General features: G+C 38.1%; 1 protein-coding gene across 1 annotated transcript in view; it reads left to right on the forward strand.

The window, feature by feature from the left end:
* The window catches only part of RNF144B (ring finger protein 144B), a 79,310-nt gene that overhangs the window by 35,891 nt on the left and 19,973 nt on the right, over window positions 1–23,446 (forward strand). The window contains exons 3-4 of the mRNA XM_061195758.1: window positions 7,266–7,370; window positions 17,186–17,246. Coding sequence (XP_061051741.1) covers window positions 7,266–7,370; window positions 17,186–17,246 — 166 coding nt within the window. The remainder of the gene's footprint in view (window positions 1–7,265; window positions 7,371–17,185; window positions 17,247–23,446) is intronic.

A 23,446-nucleotide genomic window follows, 5' to 3' on the forward strand; every position in this document is an offset into this window, starting at 1 on the left:
CTTTAGCACCCACTTCAGTGAAACTGTAGGGGAGGAATGGGGATGGGGCTGGTGAAGGAGGTGAGGGCAGACAGCTCTTTCACACACTTGACTGAAGAGAGGAATGAAGAAGGCAGTGTACAGCCAGCAAGAGGAGTAAGGGAGGGCTATTTTTCTTTGCTGCTTTATTATTTTTCTTTAAGTAGGATATTTTTAGGCATGTTTAACTGCTGGAGAAGAACCCAATACATGGGGAAATATTCAAGACATAGGAAAGAAAATAGATGATCAATAGGGTAAATCTCCTGAAAGTCAGCAGGGAATGGGAACTAGAAAACAGTGGAGTTGGCCCTGGAAGGTGGTATCGGCTCATATGTGTCAAAGGAGAAGAGAAGAGAGGAATGCTGCAGGTGGGGGGGGTTTATGTTTCAGTGATTGGAGCAGAAGGGGGTTTTGCCGCAAAGCTGGTAGGTGGTAGATTCCTGCTTCCAGCTCCCACAGATGTCTGAGTGTCTACCATGTACCAGCTCCTGTGATGGGTGTTTCCAGAGGATATGAAGAGGAGTAAGACAGGATCCAGACCTTGAAGGGTGCCTGGGCTACTGGAGAGACATGCAAGTTCACAGTCTCCTGCAATGTAGGATGATAATCGCTGCATGATTTCCATGTACAACGTGCTTCAATTGTTAACATCTAGTGTTACCTAAGGTGTTGATGGGAATATTGGCAAGTAGGGAGGAAAATCCGAGTCTTCTGGAGAATTGGAGGAGAGGAGGCGGTTGTATCGTTTATAAAATTCTCTTCGGAGGGCTTGATAGTCTAGTACATCCTCAAGGGAAAATGCCGTACTACCAGCCCCACTGCCGTTGAGAATCACACTGTTCTCCTCCTTTTGATGGATTTGTAGGGATTCCTTTTGAAGGGGAAAATAATTTGAACCCCAATATTGAGATAGGCTAAAATAAAAATAATTTTAAACTTACTTAAACTGATAAAACATAATACAAGGGATAAGCACATTAAACTTCTATCTCAAACAACAAGAACATCAGAATAAATGCATAAGCTGAATATTAACTAAAATTATAGACCAATAAAATTTAAGTTAACATTAATGTGATGGGCGATGTTTAGTTTCCACTAAATGACTTTTAACAGTTAAGCTCTGAGTTTGGTGTGTTCCAGTGAACAAGTGGTAATTCAGTGATCTTGCCACTTTTCTGTGTTGAAATCACTAAAAATCTTGATTTGTACAGCTTTCACTCGGCCCAGATACTTCCATTGTTTTTTCATCAGCCTGTGATAATGAAAGCATTCCTGCTTGGCAAAACAGGACTGCCCCGCCAGCACAAGTGTGAGCGTTGACATTGAGTGGAAATGGGTGTTCTCTGCTTTTATTAATACCATTAAATAAACATAAAATGGGGGGAAAAACCTAGCCATGGAGAACTTGGGAGCTCCCAAGAATGCACCTTTGCACCCAGTTTGAAAAGTACTGTGCTAGCTGGTCATCAAGGTGCTGTGAGAGCAGACAGTCTGGGCATTGCATCAGACTGGGGTCCAAGGCAAGGAAGGCTTTCTCGAATAAGAGAAGCTTAAGGATGAGAAATGTAAAACTAAGGTCTCTTTTTAACATTAGTTATGGTTTATTGTTTGATTTGGGGCTTCTTTGTAGTCATCTGGTACCAGGTTTTCCTATCAGTCCTCTGATGTCCTGTGTAGTTGGCAAAGGGGTATGAAGGTGATCCCCATCACTAGGAATATCGTATTTGTGAAAAGTCAAGATTTCTGAAAGGGGTTTTGTAAGAAAAAAGTTTTAGGATCATGCTATACCAGGAAACAACTTACTGCTTAGCTATGGGTTGTTGATTTATTTGAATTTTTTTGAACCCATTATATGTTTCCAAGCCAGGATACTTTGGGTGTGTTAAAAGGCTTTTTGAATTGGAAGAGATACCATCTTGAGTTGTACTAATAATTTAGCTCAACGGCATCCAACAAAGAAGGCATTATTCTTGGATCATGTACATACATCATAGTCTGAACTGGAGTAAACAGAATATTGGCTTCAATAAGAGATGTTATTTAGAACACACTTGAGACATTGTGATGTGATTGTGTACCAAGGCCGAGAAGTGTTAGTCTGCATTTTATTAAATATCCATTTTAGTGTACAGCATTGTACTAGGAATGATAAAAAGCAAAACAGACACTTACTCAAGGTCTGTCTAGATTTTGGCCTCAAGTACTTCCCCCTCATCACCTTCTTTCCCACCCATGGCTGAGCTAGGGATGAGAAACCCTAGGTCAATAGGTCCACCAACTCAGCTTCAAGCCATGTGGGCTGCCAGTTTTTATTTGACCTCAGAACCCCAGCACCGGCACCTAGAAGTGTCCACGATCCTGGGACTCAATTTAAACTTTCAGTTAATGGCACTCATTACCTCTCTTCTCCCAACAATGCCTATTGTCCTCTTACCTCCCCTCCCCACCCTCTTGGGGTCACATCTCTTTTGGGGCTTTCATTTCTGCGTGCCTGCCTGAAGTTCAGAGACTTCTATTTCATCCTCTTCTTCTTTACATTTGCATGCCTCTTTCACTTTTCAGAGTATTTTCTTGTATTTATCCTCATGGAGGACTCTCCATTTCCCTGAGAGTAGGCTAGGCAGGTGGTATTGTCCCATCTTATAATTGTGAGTGCTGCAGCGAGAGCGGTTAATGACTTGCCCAAGATGTAGAGGAGACTTTTAGAGCTTGTACTTCAATCTTGATCATTAGAATCCAGTTCCATCAACTATTCATTGTGATGCTTTTTTTTTCTTAGAAAAAACCTTTAAGAAAGCTATAATCTAGTAACAGAGAATGAGCAATTGTGTAGTAAATATATTGGTGTGTGTGTGTGTGTAATTCTTGTGGTGGATACATAGGAGCTTTGTCTGAATGTTGTAGCCCTTTTTGCCTTGTCCACCTAATAGATGAGAATACCTAATAAAGAATGCCCTTTGGTCAACTGGAAGATAACATCCCTGAAAGGGGCCTAGAAGAAACCCCTTTCTGGGAAGACTCCACTGTACATAATTCATAGGCTCTCAGGGTTGGAAAAGACACGTCATCTGGTTCACCAGGTGTTTGATGGTTAAATCCTTGGTTAGATCCCATCTGAATCCTTGAGGGCTGTGGAATGATTTTGAGGAACAATCATTATTATACATGACCCTTAATGACCTAAAGATGTTTCTATGTTCTATCAAACTAAATGGAATATTGGCAATTTAAAAGAAAAAATTGTTTCATTATTTTTTGGGTCATCGGGGCAGGAATAAAGATGCAGGAAGGGGAAGCTGGGATGAAGTGAGAGACTAGCATTGACATATATACACTACCAAATGTAAAATGGATGGCTAGTGGAAAGCTGCTGCATAGCACAGGGAGATCAGCTCGGTGCTTTGTGATGACCTAGAGGGATGGGATAGGGAGGGTGGGAGGGAGGGGTTATGGGGATATAGGTATACATATAGCTGATTCCCTTTGTTGTACAGCAGAAATTAACACAACATTGTAAAGCATTTATACTCCAATAAAGATGTGAAAAGGAAAGATTTTTGAAAAGTTCAGTTTTTGAAACATTTCCCTTAGAATTTGTTAGCTGTTATGAAAATTGCATAGGCATTTGTTTAATGCTGTTGTTTAATGGAATGTGATTCTTTTTTAATGTGACTAAATGACGGTAGTTTTCTTTTTTCTCTTTCTGTGTTTCTCTGTCTTTATTTACAAGCTAGATGCCATTTCTCCCAGAATTGTTAACCATTGTACGTAGGTTTAGTTTGTGTAACGTGCACAGGGGTTCGTGTGAATGCTTATGGTTCTTTTGTGCTTTAGCCAGAGGTACTAAAGAAGAGAGGGAGGGTTTGAGATTAAATTTTTGTGAAAGCTAATAGAAGACATATAATGAACCTAAGTTACTTGAAAATTCAGTAACATGGGCTGGTTGTTTTCCCTCTTTGCCTTTGAATAGAAATGCATGCCTGCAGTGAGGGAGTGTCAAGTACCTGTGCTGTAGCATCACTTAGCAACGTGCACTTACAAATCTCTATTTTGAACCAGTGTTTTTCAGAATTTAAAAAAAAAAAAAAAGTCATATACTTAGACCCTGTAGTCAGTGTATGCACCTCTAACTTCTCTCCTAAAAGCACAGGTCAGATAATATTGTGGTCAGGAGAGTCTTTGTGGGAAGCTTCAAAATTCACTGGGTTTATGTATCCTGGTTGCAGTGTATCTAAGAGCATTACATTAGCAAATAGGACATACATTATAAACTCTTGGGAAAGCTTAGATTTCAGCTTTACAAATTTGCAGTATAAGTTGAGACGAATTTTTTTGCCTATAAAGACTCACATAGTCTCTTTAGTTCCTATTTAACTCTAAGCCTTTTCTATAGATGCAAATAAATAGTTCTACAGAGAGATTTGAATAGAGGTGTGTGTGATGTTCTCTTATAAATATCTGCTCTGTTTATGGAGCTTCTCTACCACAAGTGGTTTAACGGGTTTCCTGAAGGGAGTGGAGAAAGAATAATCTTAGAAGGCTAAAGGATTAACATTTCTCCACAAAGTTTTTGGAAGTCTGAGACCAGGTGAAATGCAGTAGAAATATGACTAAATATTCTGCATTTTGCACACTTCCGAAGGGCTTCCATGTACAAAATTTTAGCTTTGTGTTTGTGCGTATGAGTGTTTTAAACCCTGTGAAGTAGCCGTAACAGGTATTATTGTCCCCATTTTAAAAATTAAGGGAGGCAAGTCGGGGTCATGGTTTAGGTAATGTTCCCATTGTCACCTGATAGAGTGGCACTGAGGCTAGAGCCCAGATATTGGGATTTGACGCTCATTATACTGTTCACTTTGTTCTTCTCAGATATCTTCCCTTTGAGCCTAGAGACCATACATTTTCACTCTATCTGCATCAGTTTCAAGTGGCAGCTGGGAGAGATCAAGGCAGGAACGCTGGAATCTGTGTGGCAGTTGGAAGGCCGAGAGGTCCTCAGGGGCAGAGCTGGCTGGACAAGGCTTCACATCATTTACTCATTTATTTGTCCCTTAGTGTGACACTGTTTTTCTTGAGCCACTTTTGCAGTTCCTCGCGAGTTTTGCCTGTACATTGAAGTTCTTCCCCACATTTCCTTGCTACTGCTTTCTTATCATTCTTCCTCGTACTGGAGACCTTGTCTGGCGTAGTAACTCCTAGAGCAAGTAATTGTTCACTCTTCTCTTGAGCAAAAAAGTGAAAGTTAAAATATTATATCTATACGTGGTCAATTGTAGGGGCAGAGTGACTTAAGAGGGCTCTGTTCTCAGATATTGTTTATTCTCCAATTCACACTAAATCATCTTTTATTCCCCAATTCACACTAAATCATCTTTTATTCCCCAATTCACACTAAATCATCTTTTATTCTCCAATTCACACTAAATCATCTTTTATTCGCCAATTCACACTAAATCATCCTTTATTCGCCAATTCACACTAAATCATCCTTTATTCCCCAATTCACACTAAATCGTCTTTTATTCCGCAATTCACACTAAATCGTCCTTTATTCCCCAGTTCACACTAAATCGTCCTTTATTCCCCAGTTCACACTAAATCGTCTTTTATTCCCCACTTCACACTAAATCATCTTTTATTCCCCAGTTCACACTAAATCATCTTTATTCCCCAATTCACACTAAATCATCTTTTATTCCCCAATTCACACTAAATCATCTTTTATTCCCCAATTCATACTAAATCTTAAGCATTTTCCCATGTCTTTAAACATCATTTGAAAATATTTTTCTTGATTCTTCAGCATTCTATTGCATGAATTTAGTATAATTTATTGACGCATTTTTCTATTTTGGATATTTAGGTTATTTTCTAGTTTTTTCTGTGATAAAAAACTGACTCCTTGGAAAAGGGAATTTTTAAGTACTTACAGAGTTAAAAATATGGTTTAAATGGTTTGCCTTAGTCATTAATTCATTAGTACATTGTAACAGTAACTTCAGTCAGATAAATACATGATTGTTTTTCTGAAATAATACAATTGTGATAGTTTTATTTTCAGACAGGGAAAATGCATAAAGATGGTCAATGAAAGGAAAAGATTTCACAATTATGTCATTAGGATTTATTTACTAGTTAAGCTTTTATAAAAGATGTGACAGCAGTATTTTTAATGTAGCAGGTTGATACATAAATGTATAGAGTTGTAAAAATTGGAACCAAATTATGACTAATCATTACTTTGTAAGAGTCATTAATTTATTGACGCTTATGTATTTTGGGGGGTGTCCTCCTCAAACTTTTGAGCTTGACTTTTTTTCATCATGCATATAGAAAAGAGCTCACCAATTATAAGCAAATTAGTAGAAATTGAGGAGCCAGGTTTTGAATTTCTTAAGAGTTTGATCTCCCGGAACTATGCCTTTTAATTCCCTGTGGGCCTGTGGGGATGGGTTGGAAGGAAGAAGGGAGGGGTCAGAGGTCTTCATAATGCTCTCAGTTCCTTTTCAATCTGACTCACTTCTCCACCCAGTGCCCAAGATCCACATGCAACAGGCAATGAGTAGACGAAGTTTGTCTACGGTGTTCTACTTCTTCTCTCTGGATTTCTTATCTCCTATCTAATTTTTTCTCTCCCCGGGTTCTCCTCAAACTTCCTCATCATAGCATCTACCAAGGCCTATAGTTCTGGGAAGGTCTCATTCTTCCAAATTGTCTTTGACACTTCTTCTTCCAGGTGTATTTGCTATTGAGAGTATTCATAGGTGAGCCAGTGCCTTAATCTTATTTTGATTCTGATGGGCAAGCTCAGCACGAGGGTCACAGAGTTCTACTTCCTGGCAAATTTTGAGGGAGAGGACCACTGGGTAAAAATGGAACCGGGAAGTCATGTAACTTAAAAAAAAAAAAAGTACAAAGAAGGCTTTTGCCATTAGTGCAAAAGAACATTTCTCCTTTTCCCAATCTATGGTGGATAAAATGTGTGAGCATACAGGCATTGACTTGTTGCCTTGGATAAACTCAGTATTCTTAGGATGAAGTCATACATAATTAATTACCTGTCTCTGCATTCTTTCCAGAGTGATAGCTCTTAGTATTCACACTCATGATAACTTATGTTTCCTGAGTACAAGAGCCCCAGGTCTGCCAATTAAGGAAGAAGAGGCAGTGGTGGTTATATAACCTTGGTGCTTCTGTAATGTGGTGGGTAATTATCTGTCTTTTTTCTTCTTAACTCCTAGTGTCTGAAACAGTACATGCAGCTGGCAATCCGAGAAGGATGTGGGTCTCCCATCACTTGCCCAGACATGGTGTGCCTAAACCACGGGACCCTACAGGAAGCTGAGGTATGGATGACTGCACTGATTTTTCCCTCTTTCCTGTTGACATGATTTCCTAGGATCTTGACTCTTTATGTACTTCTCTGCCAGGGAGTCTAGAAACAAAATACAGAGGTTAACTTTTTAAAGGAGTACTTTATTGCTACATACCTTGGATTCTTTATAGAAACTGTTAAAGCTGTTATTTACTTTGGTTTTATTTCTAAATGCCCTCTGAGTGTTGAAGAAGCTCTAGAATAGGCTAAGGTGCTAGAAATTTACCAAATGTGAGGTTTGGAGGCTGAATAGTCAGTGGCCTTATCTTAATAGTCAGATAAACAGGTGACAGATTAGCCACAGTTATAGATAATATAAATTATTGTGATTCTGCAAAGGTAGCCTGAGTTGAACCATTTCCAAAGAGCAGAGAAAGGCCTTTCATTCAATATTTATCAGGCATAGAAATGTCTTTTTTGAGTGAGTTCTTCTCCCACTGTATTAAGACTGTGATGTATCTCTTTCCTTTGTTTTTTCAATCCCTGATTAGTAGCTTGCCCTTAAATCTGCTTTTAACCTTCAGGCCCTGCTCACTTTAAATCTTGTCTGTGTTCATGTAGTTGCTTTCTTAGCCAGTATACCATCTAATCCTTTCAACAAACTTATAAAACTGAAGCCCAGAGTGTCTAAGTAATTTGCCTAAGAGTGCATATCTAAAAAGCAGAAGAGCTAGAATTCCAATCCAGTTCTTTCTGACAAATTACATGGCTTTAAGAGTAGAACTAGGTAGATAAATAGAATGCATGATAAAGGACTTGACAATTGAAAGCCCAATAGAGTGCATATATGTGTGTAGATATATAGGTGTGTGGATATGTATGTATGTGTATATGTGCCTGTGTGTGTATGAATATGTGTATGTAAACATGATACATACACACACATATGCTTTGTATACAAATATATATGCTTTACATATATATCCTTTGCTTTGTAAGCAAAGCAGTCAGAAAGATGTTATAGCCCATTTTTAACCAATCTGCATCTGGGCGCCCTGTGTTTAGCTTATGAAATATCGGGTAAGTGGTACAATTGAGCTTGAAGTGTTTTGGGGGGAAGAATAAAAGGAATACATAATGGTTTAGAAGTTGTTCATTTTAGGAAAATCATGAAATAAATTGAATTTTTAAAATAAAAAGGCAATATTGAATATGTACATCCTGTGTTGAGAAATGTTTACTTTTGTGTGAGTAGTGGGTAGAGGAAATTAAAATGGGGAAAAATTAGGTTATCTACCAAGAATACTATTGATCTGTGCAACTTGGAAGTGGTTTTTAAAATGAGACCTAGATTTGCAGGAGCATCTTTCTGTACATAAGCCTTCCAGGGAGTATGCTTCCTTTTTTTACTGAGTGTACAGTGTGCCAGGCCCTGTTCCGGGCCAGGACAGAGAGGTGAATAAGACAGTCCCAGTGCTGTCCTCCTGGAGCTTCTGATCTAGCAGGGAGACATTAAACTGATAAAGAGCCAGATAATTATAAGAGCAAAAAGTGTGAGATGGAACAGGCAGCAAGAGCTGTGTCTGCCATGGAATCTTATTTAATTCATGTATGCAAAATCTATTAAACATAAATGAAGTGACGTTTCTAAACAAGCCTTTGAAATTAATCCCAGTCTCTCTTCTAGATAAGCCTACAGGTGTCTATTTACATCTAACTAAAATTAAAATTAGAGATTCATTCCTTTGTTTGCACTGATCACATTTTAAGTACTCAGTAGCTACATGTGGCTAGTAGCTAGCAGGTTAGACGGCACAGAACAGAACATTTCCATCTTTGCAGAAAGCTCATTACATAGTGGCGTTCTAGACTTTGAATGAATGGTAACCATTAGCCATTGACACTTTGGATATCAAGTGTTAGGGCTAATGTTGTACAGATGAATGAAGACAGGCCATGGTTTGTCTGAGAGATCTCTAGAACAGAGTCTAACTTTTCTGGTTTTCTTAGTATAGACATTCCCTGGTCATCTTCCCCCATAGTTCTCTTCTTCTTAATCCTTTCTTTTCCCTCTGTTCACATGCTCATTCACACTTCCCTAGTGCTGATTCCATTTACCCAGCTTTACTCTAAAAACAATTTTACTTTTAGGCTGCATTAAAAGCAAATAAACCCATAATGGCTCTTAAAAATGACAAAAGGATATTTGAAAAACAGAACGAAAACATACTCCAAACTAAACTATGGTACTTCTTACATTCTCCAAAGTCTGTTTCCCATTAGGTAAGTAAGAGACACTCCAGGACATTAAAGGACCATTTCTGTACTCATAGGTCTGGCTAAGAGCCTGACTGAAGATGGGCGTGAATTACAGTAATCAAATGTTCTTAATTAACTTGCCCTATTTTTTTTTTCAGAGTAAAAAAATGTGGTGGTAGTGATTGTCTCTCATTTTTGAACTGAGAAATGAGTAGGTTATAATGGAGCTATTGGTGGCTTTGACAGCCACCAATGGGGCTTATCCACATTGTGCTTGACTGGATTCTGTCTCTATGACTGCTTCTTCCGTCATTTAAAAAAGTGTTTATTTTTATAGGTAACACATAAATATACTTTGCTTGTTAAGAATAATTCTGGTTAAGGCTGAGGTTCCCTTTGTGCTGCAGCTATTTATAGTACAATATATGGTTCTTCACCGTTCATTGTCTTACAAAATGCATGTAAGTATAAAATTTTTCATCTTCAGAGGACACCAGGAATTTAAGCTCTTTCCTCTGAATGCTTTCCTATGTAGGTCTAGCTCACAAAGTTGACTGTGCTTCATATGTGTGTCTCCTGCAAGCTGTAATGCTTCCAAATTGGCTCAGTTGTGGCTCTGCCCCTTCACTTCTATTTATCAGGAGCAGCTTCATCAGCAAAGCATTCAATGCCCAACCCAAATAGTGCTTACGTAAGAAACAGCAGAAAAGGCAGCTTCCCTTCAATGTCATGGAAGCTGGCGGGAGTCAGTGACTGGAGGACTTGTGTCCTAGAGGCGCAATTACTGGGACCCGGGGAAAAGGAAAACCTTTCTTGCGTCATCTGGTACTTTCAGCTGTTGCTCAGCAGCGTTTCGAATGCACTTGATCCAGGAATCTTGTCCAACATGGAATTATGAAAGGCAGGACACAGATGGTTGGTTCTGATAGCATTTCTTCAGGCAAGACCTTTGCTTGAAGTTAGTAGCCCTGTTAAAAAGGTGATGACTCATTTAAGCAGTTTCCTTACTGTGTTAGGGAAGTAACATACCACTACAGGGAGAACCTGACCCATTTGTCTAGGCCATGTCAAATTTGAGTGGCGAGGGACTTCCCTTGTGGCGCAGTGGTTAAGAATCCGCCTGCCAGTGCAAGCGACACGGGTTCAATCCCTGGCCTGGCAAGATCCCACATGCCGCGGAGCAACTAAGCCTGTGTGCCACAACTACTGAGCCTGCGCTCTAGAGCCCGAGAGCTACAACTACTGAGCCCACGCGCCACAACTACTGAAGCCCGCGCACCCTAGAGCCCATGCACTGCAACGAAGAGTAGCTCCCACTCGCTGCAACTAGAGAAAACCCGCACGCAGCAATGAAAACCCAACGCAGCCAAAAATAAATTTTAAAAATACATATTTAAAAAAAAAATTTTAAGTGGAGCACATACCTACCATTACACGGCCTGAGAAGTTGAACTTCTACCCCTTGCCAGCTGGCAGTGGATGGCAGGGAACAGCTTCTCACCCACCAATCCTCCTTCCAAGTCCTGGCGCACTGACACGACCTGCCTTTACTGCTGGTGCCACAGCGCGCACCTAGAGGATGAATGGGTGCAGCTGTTCTTGTCAAGAACGGGGGCTCCAGAATTGCTATAGGAAGGGATTTAGGGTGGGGCACTGTGGAAGGACTGGGATGGGGGGATGGAGGAGTGGAGTGCCAAGAAATTTGAAGTTATATTTGCAAAATAAACACAGTTTTTACTCATATCACGTGTTTGTTTAGGGTGGTTTATGTAAAGGCTGCTGGAATTATAAGAGATCCAGTTGTTCCCCCCAAATTACCCTTTAGCACTGTCTCCACTTGCCATCTTTTCATTTAACTCCTTTTTCTCCCCATTATCTGAGTATGAAGCTGGGGCAGAGGAAAAATGAGGATGCCCAGGCAAATGGCCATATCGATGTTCTTGTAGTTTAAGGACCTGAATGGGAAGGGACTGAGCATGTCTATAAACAACCTTTGGCTGTGATCCCTGTTGGCTGGAGAAGAATAAAACTTTGGGGTGGCACAGGATAAAGGAATCTGCCATGCTGGAGTTAATAGACGTTTTTGAGATTCCAAGCTGAATTTTGTCTTAGAACATATTTAAAACATATTTAAAATGTTGTTTGAGGGCCTGCACACAGCAGCGAGGACCCAATGCAGCCAAAAATAAATTAATTAATTAATTTAAAAAAAAAAGGTATGGCTATATAAATTTTTTTAAAACTGCATATAAGTGGAGAGTAATGTTTCTAAGCTTGTCCTTTAAGTAAAGGCAAATATAAGAAGACTCAGCAGCGGTGGGGTGAATGTGTCACGTGGATGTGCACGTGGGCATATCCCTTTTACTCATTGATGGGCAGAGGGAGAGAGGCGGGGGATGATGTGGGAAGATGTACTGAGGCCTCTGCAGAACAGGTGGAAAAAGAGCAAAAGCAGCCCTTTCTGAAAGATTCCTGGCCCTGGAATTCCAGGTCTCATCCATCTTTTGCTTCCCCAATGAGCCCTACCTTCCGGCTCTCAGACAATGATGCCCTCTTGTTTTTTCAGCTAGGATTTGATAGCTAGTGTGAGCTTGGTTTATTACAGTCAGATGAATGGGTGGATGGGCCAGTTCTTATTTTCTGGGTTGTGATAGGAAACATTCTTAGTTTCTGTGTTAGTGGGATAGGGCACTTATCCATAAGGCCAGTACTATTTCTCTTACCAGTATTTTTGCAAGTTGCAGCCCTTCAAAAATTGCCAAAACCTTGACATGCTGTAATGATCAATTTCTGTGGTCAATTTCATCTCCAGATCTACTGATCTTTTGTATTCTATGTTCAGCCTGTTCCTTTAATTTTTAAGAGCAACCATAGCAGAAGTATGACTTAAAGGGTCAAACCTAAGTAAAGTCCAGCCTATTTTTTCCCTCTTCTGTCCTGGCTTTCCAGACCTTGATGGGTAGTACATACATGAAAGCCAATCCCTAGCTTTTGTGTTTTAACCATTTTATTTTTCTAACTAAAAGACAGCATATATTGTATTTATCAATATAATGAGAACACACTGTACTCTTAGCATTAATGCTTCTCTGGCAAGCAGGCTTCCCTGTAAGCTCTTTCTTTTCCTTTGGTTTTTGTAGGGTTAGTGTCAATGTAGGTGGTGATGTCTGCTCAAATATTATGGTCATAGTTAGTAATGGTCCACAAGGGTGTGCCTTTTTGTTTCTTCTGATTTGTGGATTTTAGCTATATCCAATTAACTGTTATATATAATAGTTCCAGCACCCCACATATACATATATTCTGAATTCCCTGCCTATGCTCTGCTATAGGTGGAGCAGGGTGAAAAAGTGAAGACTTTCATCAGAGTAGGAACTGGGTATTGAATAAATACCCCCAGGTTCATTTTTAACAAAAACAACAAAAAAGACAGTGATTGCAGGTAATTAGTAGCCTTTTGTTGTTATTATTCTGATATTATTGTTTTTGTTCTATTAAAATGAAACTGAATTTGCCTTCTCTTTGAATGAAAAATTTTTTTCTTTTTGGAAAGTTTCAATAGTGATGAGGAGAAAACGTGGTCTTTGGATAGGAGGAGAGGAAAATTTTTGTTTAACAGGTAGATTAGTACAAATTTCAAAGGAGAAATAACGAAAAATCACTTTAAATCAAGTTCAGGATTTTTTAGTAGTTGATTTGAGGGGGGGTGTTCTCTCAGTAGTTGAGAAAATACTTAGAAATTTTTGTTTCTGTTGTTTGAATATGAGTCTGGTTAGTAATGGATTAGAACTCACTGAATAAAATAAGTCTTGTTAGTCTATATCGACCTAAATAAATAAATGAATAAACAAATACATGAGGGATAAGGGACAACTCTTACTTATAATAGAATTCTAATTAATAAATGCAGAAATGAATGATGGAAATAGAAAATCATTATTAAGCAAATAACACAGTGATAATTATTATAGGCAAGAATTATTGATAGATACAAAAGTTAGTGGGAAAACGTATGATGAAAAACAGTGTATTTGCAGAATCTCAAAATATCTCACTACAAGATACTTGCTGGTTACAAAGGGTAGAGAAATCTGGCAGATATCACCTTAATCAAGTTAAAAAGTTAACATCGACAGTAATGAGACAGGTTGTCCTCATGTATCTCCTGATGACACAACATCACTTCTGTGATATTCTTGCTAAAAATGCACAACCTCAACCTAATCATGAGAAGGCATCAGACAAACCCACATTGGAGAACATTGTGCAAAATAAGTGGCCTGGACTCTTCAAACATGTCAAGGTCATAAGAGCCAAAAACAGACTGAGGAACTTCCATAGACTGGAGAAGGCTAAGGAGACGTGGCAACTAAATGCAAGGTGGTATCCTGAATTGGATCTTGGACTGAAGAAAAAAAAAGACATTAGTGGGACAATTTGTGAAGTTTGAATATGGCCTACAGATTAATTATTTTGTATCAATGTAAATTTTATTATTTTAATAATTAACTATGGTTATGTAAGGTGTTCCCATTAGAAGAAGTTGGGGGAATGGCGTTTAGGAAATTTATACAATTTTTTGCAACTTTTTGTAAGTCTAAAATTATTTCAAAATAAAAAGGTTTAAAAGGAATGTCTTGGTGTGGTTTTGAATGATTTGGAATTTGTTTGTTGGCAGGAAGAGGATAATTGAATACATAAGACACCTCATTATATATAATCTTTTATTATTCTCTAGGATTTTCAGTTTTGCAATCAATCTTAGTGTCCTTTTGATTTGTTTCTTTTTTCTAAGCAGTAGCCCCTTAACCTGTGGCCTGATTGAACCTTCAGTAATCATCCTAACACATTTATTTTAATTTTATAATTGTAAAGACCTTGAGCAATAGTGACTTAGCTCTAAATAGCAACGGAACCAGGAATTTAATACTCTGGATCAGCTTTTTTTTTTTTTTTTTTTTTTTTAAACTGGGTTCAGCTTTCTCTCTTCTAAAGTCAAAGTATATAAAAATATTTCAGAAAATTACCTCTAATCTATGAAATCTAAAAAATGATAAGATCAAGGAATAGATCTTTTTCTAAACTTATGTGTACATATTGCCTCCTGAGTAACTTAAGTTTCTTGAAGGCAGCTTTGGTATCTCCTTCCTCTTTTGTATCCCAAGCTTCCAGCCAATTGCTTTGCCTGTAATAGACTCTCAATGGGTATATGGAAAAGAAGTCCAGGAGGTAGGGGCTGGAGAATAGACTGGTGTGTTTTGTGTTAACTTTATTCCAAAAGGATCAAACAGAGTGAGAAGTGATGGAACTAACTTTTTGTGATCACACATTTCAGTAGAAAAATTGATATACCATATTAAGACCTAATTCCATACAAACCTTTGAGCTATAAAATAATAAATAGGAGATACAAGGTAGAGTAAGAGACAAAAAAGTTAGAGACCTCTGACTTCCCTGTTGGCAGTAATGTGTCCTCAGATGAAATTTATCTTTCTAATTTAAAATTAACTTTCATCACTATCATTGTTGACTTTTTTTTACTGCATTCATTTCTGTCATTTTTCTCATTAGAATTTCATCTGTGTCTAAAATATCTCCTGTTTGCTTTGTCTTCCATCAACTCTGTTGGACTTAGCTGTTATATAAATTGCTTGTCATTGAAAAAAATCATAGTTTTTAGGGGTTGCCTTTCAGGGGTTTGAAGAAGGTCTTCATCAGTCCAGAAACTATTTTAGGTGGTGGCAGTTAGAGTACAAGACTGTCCCATAGAATCAAAGACCTCAAGTAGCTTCTTTTGGGGGGGTGGCGTGTTGTTAAAAATAGATTTCTAGAATATCACTGAGGTCTCTCGGGCCCAGATGACATCATTCCCCAAGTACTTTTGGCCCAAAAGTTAATGTAATATTAGATTATTTGTCCTCCACCTGCAGTGAATCAGTGACTAAGTCAAGAATTATACTCTGATTCTTAATGCCTCCGATCTCTTCACGAGCCTGTACCTTCTGTCTCCAACTCTGCATTTTATTGAGACACCTTTGTCTTTCAGGAAAGATGTCCAGATAGTATTATAACAGATGAAACAAAACTGGCTTTCAGTATGAGAAAAGCCTAACCATACTTTTTAAAAAATTATGGTAAAATACGCATCATGTAAAATTAACCATCATTTTTTTTTCCAGTGATTGCTAAGGAGCTTTTATTTAAGGTGCCAGATGAAAATGCAACATTTTCCCCCCAACTGGAAAAAATGTTATAATTAAATTTACGTTTTAGGAGATTTTACTTGGCACATAGAAGACTGAACTTGCCCGTTTTGTGGTTCTTCATACATTTTAGCTAACTTAGTTTAATTCATTTGCAAAATAAACAAGTTGAATTTTTTTGTGAGGAGGAGAATTAGGTTTTCATTCCCTTTTAAAATATATTTGTTAAATACCATTTTAGATGCCTCATTTTTAAGGGTTTTCTCAAAGCAGACTTCCTTCCATTAGTTGCAAGAACTTTCATCTAGATATATTTTATACCAAAAATATGTCATGTTTTACAGCTGGAATTGCCAAGGCTAAGACTGTGTCCTTTATCAACTTGCTGAATGTCTGAAAACCTAATCTAAAGTCCTTTGATTTTCTCAGTTATAGGTCTTTTAAGCAATGTCAATATATTTATATGTTGACGTCAGTGGAATTATTATTTTTAGAATGCCAGTTTAAGAGCAGTTAGCTTTTCCTGCATCTGCCTTTGAAATGCAATTTAAAAATTATTAATTTGAAATGTCATTTAGTTAGATGTGAATCAGTGTTTTTTCCTAGTGGCATCTGAAATGGAAGTGGGAGTCTAGCCACAAGAAATATGTCAGGCATTTCTTTTCTACCGGGGCATGGATGGCAATGAATGATCACCAAAGGCCCCGTGAGGTGATTTTCGTCAGAAGAAATTATTTTTCTGTTGCTTAGAAAGTACTCTTTCCTAGGTGATTAATGAAGTTCTCATTATTCCTGAGACAGTATCTACCTGATCTTAGTCTTAGCTTTTCTTAACTTAGTCTTAGTTCTTAGATTAGAACTATAATCTTTTTTTGTTGTTAGTCACCCCAGCCACTCCCTACACTTGAATCTTCAGGCTTTGTTTAAAGAATGATGTCTTTAAAGACTTTAAAAACTTTGTTTAAAGTTTTTGTTTAAAGACTTTGTTTAAAGTCTTTAAAGACTTTGTTTAAAGACTATAATCTTTTAAAAATGTCTTAAAAGAGAAGAGGAGCATCATTTGTATACGTGCACAGATAATTTGGGAAGTCCAAAAATTTGGTTGTCTGGTCTTGTTAGATGCTGATGAAAGAACAGGAGGTGATCACTGAGTTCTGTAACTGATGCCTTGAGCAGCGAATCCTAGCCATGGCGGAGGACTGGGGATGATTTGGGAATTGCTGCTTCTGTTACTGCATGAACAGTATAAGGAAAAAGAAGTTTGTGGATAGCTGGTATAGAGAGGATATAGTAAGCCAAACAAGAAAAAGGGATTATAAAAAGACTGGTAACTCAGGGCTCTGTGATGACTGAAATCTCATCTTTTAAATGTCTCTGGTTTCAGATTGCCTGTTTGGTATCTGTGGATCAGTTTCAGCTTTATCAGCGGTTAAAATCTGAACGAGGTATGTACACACTCTTCTTTTTATCCTGATGGTGAATGTGGTTTTACATGTGTCCTCTTTACACTAACCTGTGTGGAAGATTAAGGCAGCTGTGAGCTGTCAGAAAAGCCACCAGGGTACTCAGAAAAAGACAAACGGTAATTGCAACATAAAATTTCAACTTTCTCAGCCACAGCCAGGAAAAAAAAAAAAAAATGCAGACTGGCAGGAAACAGAACTTTCCTTATGTTGGTTGTTTTGTATTTTTAATTGGGCTCACGTGAGAGAAGTTCTGCAAAAGTTGGGTAGTTTCACAATAACAGTACGACAAAGAAAGTGACCGTCAAAATGGGTTTTACCACCATTTTCCCTGCTCTTGAAGATCACTTCAAAACATTCATCCACCCAAACATTTTCACTGCTCATTGTAGTAGTCACCGTTTGTTCTTGTTCAATCATAGTGACGGCTGAGTAATCATTCTAATGCTATTTCCAATGTATTGGACTAATTTTCTTTCTGACTTTAGACTTGGGGTAATGTATATAGCTTTTCTATTTGTACTGCCTTTTTATCTGTAGGAATTATTTTTTGGTGTACTTTTCCATATCTGAGAAGTAGAAGAAAATTGTTTCCCCTGGAACTCATAGGCCTCGTTTAGTATATAAAATAAACTCTAATCTAGCATGAATGTACAGTTTTCTGATTGCTAGCTTTTTAATCTGGATTAATAAAGTCTAGAGGTAAGAGGGTAGGGGAAGAAATGAACTTTTTTTTTTAATGTGCCAGTAAATTTGATAAACAATTTATCTCATTTAGTTTTTGCAATTACCCTGACAGATAATTCTTACATGAAAAAAGAAAGAAGAGCATGTGGCGCATAAAGGGGGTAAGAATAGGAATATTTGCAGGAGAGTCACAGGATGGCATTCACTACCTTTGACCAAAGTTTGGTTCAGTCCATAGGCTTATTTTTTTTCAGCAAGCCAAAAGCAGATTCATCTCTCATGGGTATATCATTTAACTAAATTTATAAGACTGATATATGGAATTTATTTAAAAATTCTTGGACTACATTACTTGAATTACATTTTTGCCCTATAGGAAGATGCAAAAAGGATGTTGTCGAACATAGAATCAAAACCAGAAGAGTCAAATGAATTTTAGGTTTAATGGATGAAGACATAGCCTGATACACCATCTACACTGTCCTGTGTAGATTCTGAGCTAACTAGAGGAATTAATGATGGGATAGTTTATACTGGCCCTCCCTAATCCATCCACATGGGCTGATGAGGTTGAGCATCATAACATCAGATGCTGATGAAGGGTATCAAACATCTGCCCTGCCATTTTCCCACTTTATCATCCCTATATCCTCCATTATAAAAATAAATTACTGCTGGAACATAGGCATTAACCCTGTGGATGGGTGTGGCTGGTAGCAGTGCCACGATTTGAGGGATCTTACCTGGAGAAAGTCAAAGGAGTTAGGTTGGATTTTCAGACTTCTTAAATAGTGAGACCTGTCAATCTTACCAGTCCCACTCAGTAACCAGGGCTCAGCCCATTTATAGGGTTCCCTTGCCCCAGATGCATCTCTCCTCCAGACCATCGACCTCCTCCCCACCCACCCATTGCCCCACCTTGTCAGTAGCAGGCCTTATTCCTCATTGTTTACAAACATTTTATTAAATAAAATGTCTTTTGCAATTAATTAGATAGATTCTAATAGTACCAGGAATTAAAACTTTCTGTGAGTTGGTTCTCACTGATGAATATAAATTTTTAGTGTATTCTAAAAATAGTGGCTAAGAGCCTGTGTGGGAATGCAGGCTTCACTCCTTACTAGCTGTGTGACCTTAATTTCTGTACCTCAATTTTTCACCTGTAAAATGTGGACATTAATAGTCCCTATACCACGGGGTTCAGATGAGGATTAAATGAATTAATACATGTAAAACACTTCCTTGAGTACTTCCTGTGTCTCAGTGTTCAAAATATTAAGTTGTTGGTAATAAAAGTGCTAATAACTAAGTACATTCAATGTTCTGCTTCTATTCCCTTTTTTCTAAGATGAGATAATCATAACAGTCTCTAGGAGATATCCTCATATTGAAATACATGTTATGATTGTCTTGTTGTCAATGGGATTAGAACACTTGAAATTAATTGGCCACATCCATTTTTTTTTGGTATGGTACATTCTGTGAGTTTGGAAAAATTTATGATGATATGTATCTACCAATACAGTATCATACAGAGTAGTTTCACTGCCCTGAAAATCCTCTGTGCTCTGCCTGTTTGTCCCTTCCTCCCCCTTAACCCCTGGCAACCACTGATCTTTTTACCGTCTTCATAATTTTGCCCTTTCCAGAATGTTATGTAATTGCAATCAAACAGTATGTAGCCTTCTCAGATTGGCTTCTTTGGCTTAGTAATATGCAGGTAAGTGCCATATCCATCTTTCCAATAGGAATAGCCTTGTCATATGCAAGATGCACATGGAAGATTATTGGCCAGGACTCTTACTCTGCCCCGGATAGTGCTTGGATAGATGCTACCACACTTTGCCTTGTGACTTGGACTTTTCGAGGTTCTTGTTTTCAACCCTACTTCTGACTGGCTTATTTCTTCATTAGATGTGATAATATATTCAGTCTGGTTACAAGTTAAGCAGGTTTTGGAGTCAGTCTTTTTTATAGGTGGTCTTCCATATCTCTGGTGCATTATAGATCAAATAGTTTTACTCATACATGGAATTTATTTTTTCTCGCAAGTTCTAGGCAGATGCCCCATACAGATCCCATGAATTGACAACTGATTTTATTATTCATATTTTATAGATGAAGAAACTGAAAATTGGAGAGATTGAGACTTGCCTAGGACCACATAGGTGTGTCCAAGCTTCCTCATCTATAAAATTTTTTGAATTCTATAATTTTTTATTTTTTATTTTAAAATAAATACAACATAAAATTTACCACTTCACCATCTGAGGTGTACAATTCAACGGCAATAAGAACATTGACAGTGTTGTGCAGCCATCACCGCCATCCACTTGCTAAACTTTTATCACCCCAAGCAGAAACCCTGTAACAATTCAACAATAATTTCCCATTCCCCTCTTCTCCCAGTCCCTGATAACCTCTAATCTACTTTCTGTTCTGTGAATTTGCACAGTCTAGACATTTCATATAAGTGGAATCATACAGTATTTTCCTTTTGTGTCTGGCTTATTTCACTTAGTATAATGTTTTGAAGGTTCATCCACGTTGTAGCATGGATCAGAACTTCTTTTTATGGCTAAATAATATTCCATTGTGTACATATACCACATTTTGTTTATCCATTCATCTGTTGATGGACACTTGGCTTGTTTCCACCTTTTGGCTATTGCAAATAATGCTACAGTGAACATCGGGGTACAATCCCTGCTTTCAATTCTTTTGGGTATGTAGCTAGCAGTGGAATTGCTGGGTCATACGGCAATTCTATGCTTAGTTTTTGAGGAACTGCCAAACTGTAAAACTCTGTAATTTAATTAGACATTTATACTATTGTAAAGGATGGAAGTATTTTTTAATTTATTTTTTATTAAAAAAATTTTTTTTGGCTGCATTGGGTCTTTGTTGCTGCACGTGGGCTTTCTCTAGTTGTGGCGAGTGGAGGCTACTCTCTGTTGTGGTGCGCAGGCTTCTCATTGTGGTGGCTTCTCTTGTTGCAGAGCACGGGCTCTAGGCGCGCAGGCTTCAGTAGTTGCAGCACGCGGGCTCTAGGCACGGCACGTGGGCCCTAGAGCGCATGGGCATCAGTAGTTGCGGCGCGTGGGCTCAGTTGCTGTGGCTCGCGGGCTCTAGAGCGCAGGCTCAGTAGTTGTGGCACATGGGCTTAGTTGCCCCGTGGCATGTGGGATCTTCCTGGACCAGGGCTCAAACCCGTGTCCCCTGCATTGGCAAGCGGATTCTTAACCACTGCACCACCAGGGTAGTCCCGTATGGAAGTATTTTAAATTTGGAAGTTTGTTAAATCTGATGATGATTTGGTTCAACTTCCTCATTTTATAAAAAAGGAAACTGAGACCCAGAGACGTTTTGATCTTAGGTGATTTTGGAAGGCAATTTGTACTCATGTAATTCTTCCTCAGCATCCATTATAAATAATTATTATTAGAAAATAGACATTCCAAGTAAGAATAAGTTTAATAACATTCCAAGTAAGAATAATTCTTAATTCCAAGTAAGAATTAAGTAAATGCAGTTTACTTGATAGGGATAATCTTTATCTAAATTGTATACCTCCGTTTTACATAATAGACTTCATATTCACCTCTAACTCAACACTTACCAGCTAGGTGACTTTGAGGTCTATGTCATGAAAATATTTTATGTGGAACTCTTTAAGAGGGGATCTTGAGATGTATTAAATACTAATATTATGAATGGGTTAAATGACTAACTGGTGGAAACTAAAACTCATTGGCTGGACTCAGATAGAATTGGAGAGATTGTTTTTACTCTGAAAAAAATGTAGAATCAGATTAGTGGCAGCTCTATATCTTAGTAAGAAACATTATCATTAGTTTTGTCCAATTCTTATTGCCTACCAAGTTCTTTTTTAGTTTTTAGTTTGTCATCCAGTGTTTTAGTTTTCTTCTACATTATGTTACATATATGATTAGCTTGTCTTCTGTGTCTTTGTTTTCATCTGCATCTTTGTGGGGAAAATCTTTTGAACAGAAATGGTCCCAAATCACCACTCTGTTTACACAAAGCGGAGAAGTGTCACTTGGCATTGATTGGTTATTCTGTGAATCCACTTTTCATCCATCTGTGATTTTTCCATTGGCTACTGCTGTGTTTGTGGGTTTTCTGTGTCTGTCTTCCAATATTAACAAAGAAAAGGGAATACTGAGTTTGGCATGTGTTAGTGATTATTGCTTTACTTTCTTCTGGTTCTCAAAGCACATGTCTGATTATTAAGACTAGAATTTTGTTTGTCTCTTGTTTCCAGAACCTACTTTTTCAAATTAGTTTTTTGGAAAGCTGGGTTAAGATTATGCATCTCTAGTCCTTAAGAGATTTTTCTAATTTTCGTGATCCTTTTTACTTACTGTAACTGCAAGTTGCTTCAATTCCTTGGTGGGTGAATGTGTCTGTTCTTGGATATTTGTATAATTACCAAGTGGTTAGAGACTCTTACAAATGGTTTAAATGCCATTATTGTTCTCCTTCATAAAAAAAGTGAATACAATAGGAATTTATTTTCCTGTTATCATCCGTTAATCCTACTGTATTCACTCATGTATTCAATATGTACTTATTTATGTACTGAGTATCTGTGTGTGCCAGGTGCAATTCCAGATGTGGCTTCAAGCTGTGGTTCCATTTTTCTTTGAAAGCTCTTTTGTTCTCAGCATTTTTCACAAAAGCCTCCTTTCTTTCTTTTTTAAATTAATTAATTAATTTATTTATTTTTGGCTGTGTTGGGTCTTCGCTGCTGTGCACGGGCGAGGGGGGCTACTCTTCGTTGTGGTGCGTGGGCTTCTCACTGCAGTGGCTTCTCTTGTTGTGGAGCACGAGCTCTAGGTGCGCGGGCTCAGTAGTTGTGGTGCACGGACTTTGTTGCTCCGCGGCACGTGGGATCTTCCTGGACCAGGGATCGAACCCATGTCCCCTGCATTGGCAGGCAGATTCTTAACCACTGCGCCACCAGGCAAGTCCCTACAAAAGCCTCCTTTCATTTTGAGCCTTAACATTTATGAGACGGCTCTTCAAATTTCATCTTGCTCTTGCATTTGCCCTTGGTGAAATGCTCCCACTCCATCATTTCTATCTAATTATTAAGGTCTTATCTCACCAGAGCTCCCTGTGTAGCTATTTGGTTTCTTTTAGTGTTTTTACTTTTTAAGACTGGGTGATACTAGATGACTTTATCATCAGTTCAGTTTTATTTTTTAACACCTCCCATCTCTCATTAGTCACCTTCCTTTTCATAGTTTCTGATCACAAGCTCATTCTTATCATCTGTGTGTGTGTGTTTTCTTTTTAAGCCTGATTTTCTGGTGTTTTGTGGTAAATGTATGACTAAGTCAAGGGTTTCCTTCCCACGCTATTCTGTGCTTTCAGATGGTAACACTTTCTCCTTGGCTTCACGCTTCTTCAACTTTACCATCCCATTCTTTTTTGTTGATCAGTTTTAAACCTAACACAGCACCCTCTAG

This window comes from Eubalaena glacialis, chromosome 7 (genome assembly GCF_028564815.1).
Source record: "Eubalaena glacialis isolate mEubGla1 chromosome 7, mEubGla1.1.hap2.+ XY, whole genome shotgun sequence".
NCBI lineage: Eukaryota > Metazoa > Chordata > Mammalia > Artiodactyla > Balaenidae > Eubalaena > Eubalaena glacialis.